Source organism: Anomaloglossus baeobatrachus, chromosome 2, assembly GCF_048569485.1.
Source record: "Anomaloglossus baeobatrachus isolate aAnoBae1 chromosome 2, aAnoBae1.hap1, whole genome shotgun sequence".
NCBI classification, from domain to species: Eukaryota; Metazoa; Chordata; class Amphibia; order Anura; family Aromobatidae; genus Anomaloglossus; species Anomaloglossus baeobatrachus.
This window is the reverse complement of record NC_134354.1, coordinates 231380846-231396615: the sequence shown is the minus strand read 5'-3', so window position 1 is coordinate 231396615 and position 15770 is coordinate 231380846. Positions and strand designations below refer to the sequence as shown.

At 49.9% G+C, this 15770-nt stretch overlaps 1 protein-coding gene across 3 annotated transcripts in view; it reads right to left on the bottom strand.

Moving 5' to 3' along the window:
- The window catches only part of SLC60A1 (solute carrier family 60 member 1), a 138209-nt gene extending 129283 nt beyond the window's left edge, over positions 1-8926 (bottom strand). The window contains exons 1-2 of one of the 3 annotated variants that reach the window (XM_075333681.1): positions 8748-8926; positions 7254-7550 (exon numbers count right to left, since the gene is read on the bottom strand). In XM_075333681.1, the coding sequence (XP_075189796.1) occupies positions 7254-7483 (230 nt within the window). In that variant the 5' untranslated portion in view covers positions 7484-7550; positions 8748-8926. Of the gene's footprint in view, positions 1-7253; positions 7828-8747 lie in introns of those variants that run through there. The other 2 variants (XM_075333682.1, XM_075333680.1) reach the window with 2 other exon arrangements.
- Between the last annotated feature and the right edge of the window lie 6844 nt (positions 8927-15770).

The window sequence follows — 15770 nt, the reverse complement described above, 5'->3', positions numbered from 1 at the left end:
CTGGAGGAGGCTGGGAGCAGAGAGGCTGATCATGGGGAAGGCTGGGAGGGGGAGGCTGATGCTGGGGCAGACTGGGAGGGGAAGGCTGATGCTGAAGGAGGCTGGGAGGGGGAGGCTGGGAGGAAGGAGGCTGGGAGGAGAGAGGCTGATCCTGGGGAAGGCTGGGAAGGGGAGGCTGATGCTGAAGGAGGCTAGAAGGAGAGAGGCTGATGCTGGGGGAGGCTGAAAGGAGAGAGGCTGAGGCTGGGAGGAGAGGAGAGGCTGATGCTGAAAGGAGAGCGGCTGAGGCTGGGAGGAGAGAGGCTGATGCTGGGGAAGGCTGATGCTGAGGGAGGCTGGGAGGGGAAAGCTGATGCTGGGGAAGGCTGGGAGGACGGAGGCTGGGAGGAGAGAGGCTGATCCTGGGGAAGGCTGGGAGAGGGAGGCTGATGCTGGGGGAGGCTGGAAGGAGAGAGGCTGATGCTGGGGGAGGCTGATGCTGGGGGAGGCTGGGAGGAGAGAGGCTGATGCTGGGACAGGCTGGGAGGAGAGAGGCTGATGCTGGGGACAGAGAGGAGAGGCTGATGCTGGGAGGAGAGAGGCTGATGCTGGGATGAGAGAGGCTGATGCTGGGAGGAGAGAGGCTGATGCTGGGGGAGGCTGGGAGGGGGAGGCTGATGCTGGGGGAGGCTGGGACGAGGGAGGCTGATGCTGGTGGAGGCTGATGCTTGGGGAGGCTGATGCTGGGGGAGGCTGGAAGGAGAGAGGCTGATGCTGGTGGAGGCTGATGCTTGGGGAGGCTGATGCTGGGTGAGACTGGGAGGGGAAGGCTGATGCTGAGGGAGGCTGGGAGGGGGAGGCTGGGAGGAGAGAGGCTGATCCTGGGGAAGGCTGGGAACGGGAGGCTGATGCTGAGGGAGGCTGGAAGGAGAGAGGCTGATGCTGGGGGAGGCTGGAAGGAGAGAGGCTGATGCTGGTGGAGGCTGATGCTTGGGGAGGCTGATGCTGAGGGAGGCTGGGAGCGGGAGGCTGGGAGGAAGGAGGCTGGGAGGAGAGAGGCTGATCCTGGGGAAGGCTGGGAAGGGGAGGCTGATGCTGAGGGAGGCTGGAAGGAGAGAGGCTGATGCTGGGGGAGGATGGAAGGAGAGAGGCTGAGGCTAGGAGGAGAGAGGCTGATGCTGGGGAAGGCTGATGCTGAGGGAGGCTGGGAGGGGAAAGCTGATGCTGGGGAAGGCTGGGAGGACGGAGGCTGGGAGGAGAGAGGCTGATCCTGGGGAAGGCTGGGAGAGGGAAGCTGATGCTGGAGGAGGCTGGAAGGAGAGAGGCTGATGCTGGCGGAGGCTGATGCTGGGGGAGGCTGGAAGGAGAGAGGCTGATGCTGGTGGAGGCTGATGCTTGGGGAGGCTGGGAGAGGGAGGCTGATGCTGAGGGAGGCTGGGAGGAGGGAGGCTGGGAGAGGTAGGCTGAGAGAAGAGAGGCTGATGCTGGGGGAGGCTGATGCTGGGGGAGGCTGATGCTGGGGGAGGCTGGGAGAGGGAGGCTGATGCTGGGGGAGGGTGGGAGGAGGGAGGCTGGGAGGAGAGAGGCTGATGCTGGGGAAGGCTGGGAGGAGAGAGGCTGATGCTGGGGACAGAGAGGAGAGGCTGATGCTGGGAGGAGAGAGGCTGATGCTAGGATGAGAGAGGCTGATGCTGGGAGGAGAGAGGCTGATGCTGGGAGGAGAGAGGCTGATGCTGGGGGCAGAGAGGCTGATGCTGGTGCAGCATGGGGGATGCAGCACGATGGGGGGGTGCGCAGCATCGGGGATGGAGCATGATGGGGGGGTGCGCAGCATCGGGGATGGAGCACGATGGGGAGTGCGGAGTATGGCGGATGGAGCACGTTTGGGAGTGCGCAGCATGGTGGATGGAGCATGTTTGGGAGTGTGCAGCATGGCGGATGGAGCACGTTTGGGAGTGCGCAGCATGGGAGATGGAGCACGATGGGGGGTGCGCAGCATAGGGGATGGAGCACGATGGGGGGTGCGCAGCATAGGGGATGGAGCACGATGGGGGGTGCGCTGCATGGGGGATGGAGCACGATGGGGAGTGCGCTGCATGGGGGATGGAGCACGTTTGGGAGTGCGCACCTCCCCCCCACGCACACACACACACACGCGCGCGCACTGCACAACACACCACACACCACACACACACACACTGGGAACCACAAACAACTGCCCTACACAGACACCCACACACACAGACAACGCTGCACACACACAACACCCAACACACAAACACCGCGGCACACACAAATATACGCACATACCGCACAACACACACATTGCACAAAACATACCTCCCCCTAAAACACACCACACACACACAAACCACGCAACTCACACACAACGCTACAGACACACAGCGCTCCACAAACAACGCAACACACGCAACACACATACAACACCGCTCTCACCCCCCGTCACACCCAGACAACACCCAGAACATGTACAGCCCCTACACAAACACTTGGTAACTACACACAACAACATCTATATATATATATATATATATATATATATATATATATAACAAAAATCATACATGAACTACACAATACGTAAATTCTAGAATACCCGATGCGTAGAATCGGGCCACCTTCTAGTATATATATATATATATATATATATATATACACACACACAGTGCCTACAAGTAGTATTCAACCCCCTGCAGATTTAGCAGGTTTACACATTCGGAATTAACTTGGCATTGTGACATTTGGACTGTAGATCAGCCTGGAAGTGTGAAATGCACTGCAGCAAAAAAGAATGTTATTTATTTTTTTATTTTTTTTTTAAATTGTGAAAAGTTTATTCAGAAGGTCATTCATTATTCAACCCCTCAAACCACAAGAATTCTGTTTGGTTCCCCTAAAGTATTAAGAAGTATTTCAGGCACAAAGAACAATGAGCTTCACATGTTTGGATTAATTATGTCTTTTTCCAGCCTTTTCTGACAAATTAAGACCCTCCCCAAACTTGTGAACAGCACTCATACTTGGTCAACATGGGAAATACAAAGGAGCATTCCAAGGCCATCAGAGACAAGATCGTGGAGGGTCACAAGGCTGGCAAGGGGTACAAAACCCTTTCCAAGGAGTTGGCCCTACCTGTCTCCACTGTTGGGAGCATCATCCGGAAGTGGAAGGCTTATGGAACTACTGTTAGCCTTCCACGACCTGGACAGCCTTTGAAAGTTTCCACCCGTGCCGAGGCCAGGCTTGTCCGAAGAGTCAAGGCTAACCCAAGGACAACAAGGAAGGAGCTCCGGGAAGATCTCATGGCAGTGGGGACATTGGTTTCAGTCAATACCATAAGTAACGTACTCCACCGCAGTGGTCTCCGTTCCAGACGAGCCCGTAAGGTACCTTTACTTTCAAAGCGTCATGTCAAGGCTCGTCTACAGTTTGCTCATGATCACTTGGAGGACTCTGAGACAGACTGGTTCAAGGTTCTCTGGTCTGATGGATCCAAGATCGAGATCTTTGGTGCCAACCACACACGTGACGTTTGGAGACTGGATGGCACTGCATACGACCCCAAGAATACCATCCCTACAGTCAAGCATGGTGGTGGCAGCATCATGCTGTGGGGCTGTTTCTCAGCCAAGGGGCCTGGCCATCTGGTCCGTATCCATGGGAAGATGGATAGCACGGCCTACCTGGAGATTTTGGCCAAGAACCTCCACTCCTCCATCAAGGATCTTAAGATGGGTCGTCATTTCATCTTCCAACAAGACAATGACCCAAAGCACATAGCCAAGAAAACCAAGGCCTGATTCAAGAGGGAAAAAATCAAGGTTTTGCAGTGGCCTAGTCAGTCTCCTGACCTTTACCCAATTGAAAACTTGTGGAAGGAGCTCAAGATTAAAGTCCACATGAGATACCCAAAGAACCTAGATAACTTGGAGAAGATCTGCATGGAGGAGTGGGCCAAGATAACTCCACAGACCTGTGCCGGCCTGATCAGGTCTTATAAAAGACGATTATTAGCTGTAATTGCAAACAAGGGTTATTCCACAAAATATTAAACCTAGGGGTTGAATAATAATTGACCCATACTTTTATGTTGAAAATTTATTAAAGATTTATGCATCTGTTAATAAATCCTGCTCTTGTTTGAAGTTTGCAGGCTCTAACTTATTTGCATCTTATCAAACCTGTTAAATCTGCAGGGGGTTGAATACTACTTGTAGGCACTGTACATATACAGTGCCTTGCGAAAGTATTTGGCCCCCTTGAATTTCACAACCTTATCCCACATTTTAAGCTTCAAACATAGAGATAAAAAAAATAATTTTATGGTGAAGAATCAACAAGTGGGCCACAATTGTGAAGTTGAACGAAATGTATTGCTTATTTTAAATTTTTGTAAAAAATAAAAAACTGATAAGTGCGGCGTGCAATATTATTCAGCCCCTTTACTTTCAGTGCAGCAAACTCACTCCAGAAGTTCATTGAGGATCTCTGAATGATCCAATGTTGTCCTAAATGACTGATGATGATAAATATAATCCATCTGTGTGTAATGAAGTCTCCGTATAAATGCACCCGCTCTGTGATAGTCTGTGTTCTGTTTAAAGCACAGAGAGCATCATGAAGACCAAGGAACACAACAGGCAGGTTCGTGATACTGTTGTGGAGAAGTTTAAAGCTGGATTTGGTTACAAAAGGATTTCCAAAACTTTAAACATCCCAAGAAGCATTGTGCAAGCAATCATATTGAAATGGAAGGAGTATCATACCACTGCAAATCTACCAAGACCCGGCCGTCCCTCAAAAATGTCATCTCAAACAAGGAAAAAACTGATCAGAGATGTAGCCAAGAGGCCCATGATCACTCTGGATGAACTGCAGAGATCTACAGCTGAGGTGGCAGAGTCTGTCCATAGGACAACAATCAGTTGTACACTGCATACATCTCGCCTTTATGGAAGAGTGGCAAGAAAAAAGCCATTTCTCAAAGATATCCATAAAAAGTGTTGTTTGCCACAAGCCACCTGGGAGACATACCAAAGATGTGGAAGAAGGTGCTCTGGTCAGATGAAACCAAAATCAAACTTTTTGGGCACAATGCCAAATGATATATTTGGCGTAACAGCAACACAGCTCATCACTCTGAACACACCATCCCCACTGTCAAACATGGTGGTGGCAGCATCATGGTTTGGGCATGCTTTTCTTCAGCAGGGACAGGGAAGATGGTTAAAATTGATGGGAAGAATAATGGAGCCAAATACAGGACCATTCTTGAAGAAAACCTGTTGGAGTCTGCAAAAGACCTGAGACTGGGACGGAGATTTATCTTTCAACAAGACAATGATCCAAAACATAAAGCAAAATCTACAATGGAATGTTTCACAAATAAACGTATACAGGTGTTAGAATGGCCAAGTCAAAGTCCAGACCTGAATCCAATCGAGAATCTGTGGAAAGAGCTGAAAACTGCTGTTCACAAACGTTCTCCATCCAACCTCACTCAGCTCGAGCTTTTTGCAAAGGAAGAATGGGCAAGAATTTCAGTCTCTCGATGTGCAAAACTGATAGAGACATACCCCAAGTGACTTGCAGCTGTAATCGCAGCAAAAGGAGGCGCTACAAAGTATTAACTTAAAGGGGCCGAATAATATTGCATGCAACAATTTTCAGTTTTTATTTTTTACAAAAATTTAAAATAGCCAATAAATATTGTTCACCTTCACAATTGTGTCCCACTTGTTGATTCTTCACCATAAAATTTAAAATTTTTATCTTTATGCTTGAAGCCTGAAATGTGGGAAAAGGTTGAAAAATGTAAGGGGGCCGAATACTTTTGCAAGGCACTATATATATATACACACACAGTGATAACTCGGCTTTTGTCGATAATCTGTCCGAATCTGTGAAATCCGAAATCGATGAAAACCAAGAGAATTATTTCCATAGGAATCAATCTATATCCAATTAATTTGTTATAGACACTCCAAAATACATAGCAAAACCAAAATTTATAGAGAATAAAGATAGTGTTTAATACTAAAAGTGATAAGAAATTAATAAGACACTAATGTAAAAATACTTTTTATCTTACATATGTTTTGAAACTGTCGCGTGGGGTAATGTGTAGGTCGCCCGTTGTTATCACAAAATTACCAGCGCGGTCACACCGATGAAAATCAACGAAATACGAGGCAACCAACGAAAAAACTGAGTCAAATTTTCAGAAGAAAAAATTGGCGAAAACCAAAACCAATGATAACCAACGTCAACGAAAATCGAGATATTACAATTAAAATACAAAGAAATATATCATCTTTAACTTTATGCCTTTTAGAGATTATTTCATCTTCAATTTGCTTAACTGTTCACAATGACAGTAATTTTGAGCAAGGGTGCCCAAACTTTTGCATGTCACTCTACCAAGTATACACATTTCATTATCTAGGGCTGTTAATATGTTTTACTAATTACTAATGAGCTGTTCTTTGACCTTCGCTAGTAACATTTTTATTGTATAATTAATAATATAGTTTATTACTGATCTGTCATCATCACACTATGCCGTACAGTCAAAGGGAGGTTTATAACATGTCCCGGACCATTGCACTGCTGCCCTTTTCCATTAAAAATCAAGGTTTAAAAAAAACCCCAAAAAAACAAAAAAAAAATAAACATATTAAAAAATGTGTGTTGCATCAGAACATCCATAAAAGTCTAACCTACCTAATCTATAAAACCCGGTTTACCCAATTTTTTACCCGACTGGTAAAAAATTTCTATTGACTGAAAAATGAAAACACTATATGGCTCAAAAACTGGTGACTCAATAGAATTTTTTTTACAAATTCCCATTTGTTCTTCACCACTAAAATAATAATATTAAAAAAAAAAACGGGACATGTTTGGCATTGCTGTAATCGTACTGACGAGGAAAATTATATTGCCAGGCAAAAATATTATAAAAAATCAATATCAAAATTAGGGAATTTTTGTAGCAATTTCACCATACTAGAATTTTTTCCCCTTTTACAGAACACGTATGGCTCTGGGAAGGAGGGGAGGAAAAAAAAAAAGGAAAAATGGAAATTGGAAGTGGTTAGGATAACAGTGGGCCCCCTAACTTAGGGGGCCTCTGTGATGCTGCACAGATTGCACCAATCATATGTCTGACGATAGATAGATAGATAGATAAATAGATAGATAGATGTAAATAGTGTACTATCAAGCAACACTTGGGGCACTCTGGTACTCACGACTTTTTGAAGCTTCCTCCCAAGGTGCTGCCAATAAGGAGGCAGAACTGCTGAGCGAAGAAGACCCAGGTAATTTCCTGCAGGCTGCTGTGTGTCTGGCACCTGAGATCCAACAGCGTGGGACCCAAAAACGCAATGCATAGTCCAAAACTGAAGAAGACGCTCCAATAAGTGATTGTGGGCTGTAGGTTCCTCTTGAAAAGGTTGAGAAGGTTCTCATCCCACCACATCCTTCACTTCCCCTGACCCCTGACCAGGCCAGGGGAGCAGCTCTAGTGGCTCAGGAACTGTGGAAAACTTATCAATATCAATAGAGGTAGTTAGTATCCTACAGGTTAAGAGGGCAGGAGGATAGTGAGGAGGAGAGGTAGGCTGTGGGCAGGGCAGGAGAGTAGTGAGGATTAGAGGTAGGCTGTTAGTAGGGCAGAAGGGTAGTGAGGAGGAGAGGTAGGCTCTGAGCAGGGCAGGAGGGTAGTGAGGAGGAGAGATAGGTTGTGAGCAGGGCAGGAGGGTAGAGAGGAGGCGAGGTAGGCTGTGAGAGGGCAGGAGCGTTGTGAGGAGAGGTAGGCTGTGAGCAGGGCAGGAGGGTAGTGAGGAGGAGAGGTAGGCTGTGAGCAGGGCAGGAGTAGGGAGGAAAGGTAGGCTGTGAGCAGGGCAGGAGGGTAGAGAGGAGGCGAGGTAGGCTGTGAGCAGGGCAGGAGCGTAGTGAGGAGGAGAGGTAGGCTGTGAGCAGGGCAGGAGTAGGGAGGAAAGGTAGGCTGTGAGCAGGGCAGGAGGGTAGTGAGGAGGAGAGGTAGGCTGTGAGCAGGGCAGCAGGGTAGAGAGGAGGCGAGGTAGGCTGTGAGCAAGGCAGGAGCGTAGTGAGGAGGAGAGGTAGGCTGTGAGCAGGGCAGGAGGGTAGTAAGGAGGAGAGGTAGGCTGTGAGCAGGGCAGGAGGGTAGTGAGGAGGGGAGGTAGGCTGTGAGCAGGGCAGGAGGGTAGTGAGGAGGAGAGGTAGGCTGTGAGCAGGGCAGCAGGGTAGAGAGGAGGCGAGGTAGGCTGTGAGCAAGGCAGGAGCGTAGTGAGGAGGAGAGGTAGGCTGTGAGCAGGGCAGGAGGGTAGTAAGGAGGAGAGGTAGGCTGTGAGCAGGGCAGGAGGGTAGTGAGGAGGGGAGGTAGGCTGTGAGCAGGGCAGGAGGGTAGTGAGGAGGGGAGGTAGGCTGTGAGCAGGGCAGGAGGGTAGTGAGGAGGAGAGGTAGGCTGTGAGCAAGGCAGGAGCGTAGTGAGGAGGAGAGGTAGGCTGTGAGCAGGGCAGGAGGGTAGTAAGGAGGAGAGGTAGGCTGTGAGCAGGTCAGGAGGGTAGTGAGGAGGGGAGGTAGGCTGTGAGCAGGGCAGGAGGGTAGTGAGGAGGAGAGGTAGGCTGTGAGCAGGGCAGGAGGGTAGTGAGGAAAGCAGGAGGTTTGTGAGGAGAGGAGTTAGCCGGTGAAGAGGACAGGCAGGTTAAAAGGAGCCTCACCTTCTCGTCTCTCGCACTAAGTAAACTTGTCAGATACTTCTGTGTTGTATGAACTTTACTCCTCTCACTTGTATCGTTCTCCACCTCCTTCCTTCTGCTGCACTGAATGTGCCTTGTTTCTTCTCTCCTCCCGTTATTTGCTCCAGGGTTAACTTCTTGCTTTACATACAGTTACTTACAAGAGGTGAGAGAAAGGAAAAAGGAGCCGCCCAGGGCCTGGCATGGGAGGGGGCATCACTATAGGGCACAGGATGTCTCCATCCTCCTTATCTTTACATCTGGACTCCTTCCTTTCACAAGTACTTGGCATATTCTTCAGCCTCACATCAGTGATGATGATGGTGAGAACATGAAAAATTACTGCTGTGCCCAACTTGTTACATTGTTCCTTCACTTCATCTCTTTGATTTTATCTGTGGTTTAGGTAAGTCCAGTCCCTCAATGACTACTGTTAGCCACAATGTTGGGCCAGTAGAGGAGGGCCACCTGTGCTACAGAAAATCTGCAACACCATAAACTCACCAAAAGCTCCTGGTAGATTTGGTGCCTTAGAATCCAGATCTGCATTGGATTGGCTACTGGTTGGATATTGCAGATTGTAAGGATGATGTATCCACCTTAGGTGTTTTCAGCTTATTCACCAAGAAATTCTCTACTGCAATCACCTGCACAGACATGAAGTCCTAACCGACGTGACACTATGGCCAGTGATTGTATTCTGCAGTAAGGCAACTGATAGCAATGTAGGAAAAAATCCACGTTTCGTGTGACATTCCTATCGCTTTATCACCAATCACAACAAAGGGGAACATGAATTTCTTTGTTTTCCATCACCTAATAAAATTTGAACAGGAACCTAAATCTTAAAAAGATTGTGTAATATTAAAAAAAAAAAAAAAAAAAGTTGTACAACATGATACCTCTCCTAGCTGTCAGTGAATGTACAGATGCTTACATTATTAGGCTGGAAGCTATGTAACCTGGTGCTGCTTGTAAAATAGAACATTTGCATGTAATTGTCCAGAACAAGAGAAGGCTTTGTATTGCTGTGCACCCTGCACAATTTGCTATTTCACTATTGTTTGCATCGCCTCCCTCTTGGACTCTACGATAAAGACCCGGGAGGGGTCCAAATCATCGATCCATGTCCCATATGTCCTTACAGCTCTACTACTTGTGGTACATGGCTGCCATATAGCTGCACAGTAAATTAACTATTTGCATCTTTGAAACTGTTGGAGACAGGAGCTGGACGTCACTATTAGGGGGGCGCCTCGCGACCCTCTCTTATAGCTGACAGGTGTGTAGGTAAGACTTAAGGGGGCTTTACACGCTACGACATCGCTAATGCGAACTCGTTGGGGTCACAGAATTGGTGACGCACATCCGGCAGCATTAGCGATGCCGTTGCGTGTGACACCGATGAGCGATTTTGCATCGTTGCAAAAACGTGCAAAATCGCTCATCGGTGACATGGGGGTCCATTCTCAAAAATCGTTACTGCAGCAGTAATGAGGTTGTTCCTCGTTCCTGCGGCAGCACACATCGCTATGTGTGACGCCGCAGGAACGAGGAAGCTCTCCTTACCTGCCTCCCGGCCGCTATGCGGAAGGAAAAAGGTGGGCGGGATGTTACGTCCCGCTCAGCTCCGCCCCTCCGCTGCTATTGGGCAGCCGCTCAGTGACGTCGCTGTGACGCTTAGAAAGGAGGCGGTTCGCCGGTCACAGCGACGTCGCCGGGCAGGTAAGTATGTGTGACTGCTCTGGGCGATGTTGTGCGGCACGGGCAGCGATTTGCCCGTGTCGCGCAACAGATGGGGGCGGGTACCCACACTAGCGATATCGGGACCGATATCGCAGTGTGTAAAGCCCGCTTTAGTCAGGAGGCGACTCTGCTTCTCAATGTAAATAACAATGGGCCTGATTTATCAATGCATTTCTGAATACTTCTCTTTTAGTGACATTTTGATTTCTGACAAATTCATCAAACTGTTTTCCAGCTATTTTTTGTCTTTTAGTTTTTTTTGCTTTTTAATGTAGCTTTCCAGGTGTTTTAGGCCTGAAACACACATCCGTGAAACACGTGCGTGTTTGGTCCGTTTCCGTGTATACTGGAGACACGGCCAAACGTGCACCAATGTTACTATATCTCTGCGGTTACAATTGCGTTTTTGGTTATGTCCGTGAGTCCGTCTCCGTGATGCGTTTTTTGGTCCGTGTCTCACGCCAGCATGTCCGTTTTCTGCACGCAACACGCAGCACGGACCCAATGAAAGTCAATGGGTCTGGGCGCACGTCCGAGTTACACGGACGCATCTCTGTTTGCTCCCTGTACGTTTTGTGCTTTTTTCATGTGATGTCGGTCTTTTTTCTTTTTCTGTTTCGTTCTCTCCCTCAGTCCGTTGGTCGGTCTCTCTGTCTTATCTGTCCCTCTAGCTGTCTGTCGGTCAGTTCCCCCCTCTCTCTCATACTTACCGTTCCCCGATCTCCGGCGCGGTGCTGCACGGCTGTTATAAAAACTCCGGCGGCTTTTACTATTTTGAAAAAGCCGGCCGCCCATTAATCAATCTCGTATTCCCTGCTTTACCCACCCACCGGCGCCTGTGATTGGTTGCAGTCACACACGCCCACCACGCTGAGTGACAGCTGTCTAACTGTACCCAATCACAGCAGCCGGTGGGCGTGTCTATACTGTGCAGTGAAATAAATAAATAAATAATTAAAAAAACCGGCGTGCGGTCCCCCCCCCTTTTAATACCAGCCAGATAAAGCCATACGGCTGAAGGCTGGTATTCTCAGGATGGGGAGCTCCACGTTATGGGGAGCCCCCCAGCCTAACAATATCAGTCAGCAGCCGCCCAGAATTGCCGCATACATTAGATGCGACAGTTCTGGGGCTGTACCCGGCTCTTCCCGATTTACCCTGGTGCGTTGGCAAATCGGGGTAATAAGGAGTTATTGGCAGCCCATAGCTGCCAATAAGTCCTAGATTAATCATGTCAGGCGTCTCCCCGAGATACCTTCCATGATTAATCTGTAAGTGACAGTTAAAAAACACACACACACCCGAAAAATCCTTTATTAGAAATAAAAACCACAAACAAATTCCCTCCTGACCAATTTATTTACCCCGACAAAGCCCTCCATGTCCGGCGTAATCCACGGACCTCCAGCGTCGCTTCCAGCTCTGCTGCATGGAGGTGACAGGAGGAGCAGAATACACCGCCGCTCCGGTCACCTCCACGCAGCTAATGAGATGAGTAGTGCGATCAGCTGCTGTCACTGAGGTTACCCGCGGCCACCGTTGGATCCGTAAATCCTAGATGATACGATTAACGAGCGCAAAATCGTCGTAATCGTATCATTGGTGTAGTGTCTGGGAATTCCATAATTACGCGACTGCGACAGGTACGATGTTGGTCCTCGTTCCTGCGGCAGCACACATTGCTGTGTGTGAAGCCGCAGGAGCGAGGAACATCTCCTACCTGCGTCCTGCAGCTCACGCCGGCTATGCGGAAGGACAGAGGTGGGCGGGATCTTTACGTCCCGCTCATCTCCGCCCCTCCGCTTCTATTGGCCGCCTGCCGTGTGACGTCGCTATGACGCCCACGACCCGCCCCCTTAATAAGGAGTTGTCGCGGGCGGAGGAGGGGACGCTACGCTCTCCCACTGCTCGGGTCCGGCTGCCGCTGCTGCTGCGGCCGCTCCTGCTGCTCGGTGGTAGCTCGAGCGGTGTGCCGGATCCCGGGGACTCGAGCGGCGCTCCTCGCCCGTGAGTGAAAGGGGTGTGTTGGTGGTGGGGGAAGGAATTTGGTTATTGTCCGTGACGCCACCCACGGTTGTGGTGATTTTTGGTAACACCACCGCTGCTCTGTATGGGGATCCCGGGAGCGGTGACAGGGAGCAGCTGAGTTGTTAGTTCTCCCCTCCGTGGGTAGGGGTTGGTTGTCCCGGGGCCCAGTGATGGGGTGGAGGATGGGTGATGGCAGGCCGGGTGCGGGGCCTGGTGAGGTGCAGGGTCGCGGGGGCAGCGCTGTGCCGCATGGCACGGTGGTACTCACTCAGCCTGAGACGATGACACAGTTCTCGGTAAAACACACGGCTGGAAAGACGGTTCCCACGGACGGCTGTTGTTGCTTTTCCCCGGTAGTTAACGGTGACTGTCTCTTTCCCTGCACCTAGTACTTCTGTTGGTTCCAATGGGTTCCCACCGGTAACCCGCTCCCCGGCTTGGATATGGGCCGGAGGAGCCCCTCTTTGCCCGCAGGCGCTGGCCCTGAGAAACTGGTGCCTTGGCGGTGGCGGTGTCTCTCTCATACGGTTGGACTGTTGCCTTCAATCGGGACTTAGTTGTTTGGAAACCCGGAGGTCCCCTTCACTGACGGATTTGGCAAATTCACGGTGACTCCAAGCCTTGCCGGGATCCGAAAGGCCCCTGCCAATGGTGCTGGCTTCTCCTTGTGTACCGGTCCGGTACCGCCGGGCCACCGTCCATCCACGGTCCTTACGGCAACTCCGATAGGCCACTCCTGCAGACGGTCGCCGCCGTCTGCTAACCTTGCTGTCTCTGTCCGGGGCACACACCCGGACGCTCTCAGATAGTTGCTCTACTACCACTTTACTCCTCACACTCTCCCGTCCAAAACTAATCTGGTCTCTTTTCCCGCCTCCAGGACTGTGATCTCCTCGGTGGGCGGGGCCAACCGCCTGGCCCACCACCTGGTGTGAACATCAGCCCCTGGAGGAAGGCAACAAGGATTTTTGGGTCTAGCTTTGATGTGCCTAACCGGGGTGCAGGGTGTGGTGATGTCATTACCTGTGGCCCCTGGCTTGTCCAGGGCATCACAGAGGCGGGTCGCCGGCCAGATCGACGTCGCAAGGCAGGTGAGTCCATGTGAAGCTGTCGTAGCGATAAAGTTCGCTACGGCTGCTATCACAAGATATCGCTGCTGCGACGGGGGCGGGGACTATCGTGCTTGGCATCGCAAGCATCGGCTTGCGATGTCGTTGTGTGCAAAGTGCCCCTTAAAGTAAACCTGACAGCTGATACATGCTGCCTGATCCACAAGTGGCATGTATCAGACTAATTTTTCTGCTGACAGTCATGTAAAGATTTGTTTTTTTGTGGAACGACTTGATGTTTTTATTGGTATGATTTTTAGATACATAACATTTTTTGATCGCTTTTTATTCCGATTTTTGGGAGGCATAATGAACCTAAAACAGCAATTAAGGACTTTTTTTTCTTTAATGCTATGCACTGTTTGATAAAAGAAATAAGAAGGCTTTATTCCTTGGGTCAGTGTTGTATAAATATTTGTATTTATTGGCATCATATTTTTCTCTTTTTTGGTCTTTATTTGGTGGGGATTTTTAAAAAGCTAGTTTTACTTTTTTTTTTTTAACTTTTTGTTACTTAGTCCCTTTATAGCACTTTAACTTTTATTAGTCTGATCACTGGTCTAATTCTTTGCAATGCTTTGCATTGCAAATGTATTAGCCCTGTCAGTGTGACATTGTAGAGCCCCTTTTAGACTATGCTCTTAACATGGTCTAACAGGCTACTGTAGCTGCAGACCTGGAGGTCATTATTTGAACTTTGACTGCCATGACAATGATCGGGTCCCCATGATTGCATCATAGGGGCCCTAATTGTGTGAGAGAAGGAACCCACCTTCTAAATGCTGTGATTGCAGCATTTCTAAGGTTAAACAGCAAGGGGTGGTGCTGGCATCGGCCCTAGCTGTGACAGCCGAAGCTTGGCTATCACTTAAGCCAAGCTCCCAGTGGCAGTCATGCAGGCACAGCACTTGTGCTCGCACAATTGTCAAGATGCACAGGTACATCCATTTACGGGATCGCAATGCAAAATAGGACGTATCCGTATGTCCAATGTCGGGAAGAGGTTAAACCCGAAAAGACATCTTATAGATTGTAAGTTTGTGAGCAGGACTCTCACTCTTCGTGGAATTGTGTATTACTCTGTAATGTCTCCTATTGTTTGTACAGGTCCCCTCTGATTTGTAAAGTGTTGTTAGCGCCTGTGAGGTAGCGCGGTCGGCTGCGCAGCAGAAGACACGGGATCCAGGCATCAAGGTTCACAGCACACGGTTTTAATGTCCAAACAAAAAAAATCCATAACAAAATACATGTGCCTCTCCAGCAGAGGGCTCAGGAAGTTCTGGTCACTTCCCCCACACCCGGCACACCTGCCCTCGTTCCTGTTTCCTTTTAACCCTTCCTTAAGCCTGTAGGGAAACAGCATTAACCCTATAGTGGATTTACTTTCTATCATGGAGTGAGCACAACCTGGGCGAGACATACCGGCCGTCATAGATAACCCCGGTCACAGTCTCACATACCCCCCCCCCTCAGTTCAAGCGTGCGGGGTTGAACTCCAGCCACCAAGCACGGGCCGCGGGACAAGGCATCGGCGTTGCCCTGCAACCTACCGGCCCGGTGTTCAACCGTAAACCGGAAGTTCTGCAGAGAAAGGAACCACCGGGTAACCCGGGCATTCCGTTCCTTGGCGGACCTCATCCAGACCAGTGGAGAGTGATCCGTCACCAAGCGAAACTGCCGTCCCAGCAGGTAATAGCGTAGGGACTCCAAGGCCCACTTGATCGCCAGGCACTCCTTCTCCACTACGCTATAATTCCGCTCGGGAGGGGTGAGCTTCCTACTCAAGAAGGTGACGGGGTGTTCCTCCCCCTGAACCACCTGAGACAGCACTGCCCCCAGGCCGACCTCCGAGGCGTCAGTCTGTACAATGAACTCCTTCCGGAAATCAGGGTTGACCAGAACGGGCTGTCCGCACAGGACCCCCTTCAGGGCCCGGAAGGAGTCCTCGGCCTGCGGAGTCCAGCGCACCATGACGGACTTCTTGCCTTTGAGAAGGTCCGTCAAGGGGGCTGATAGTCCCGCAAAATCCTTTACAAACCTCCTGTAGTACCCCACGATACCCAGGAAGGCCCTAACCTGCTTCGTGGTCAGGGGTCTAGGCCACTTCTGGATCGCCTCAACC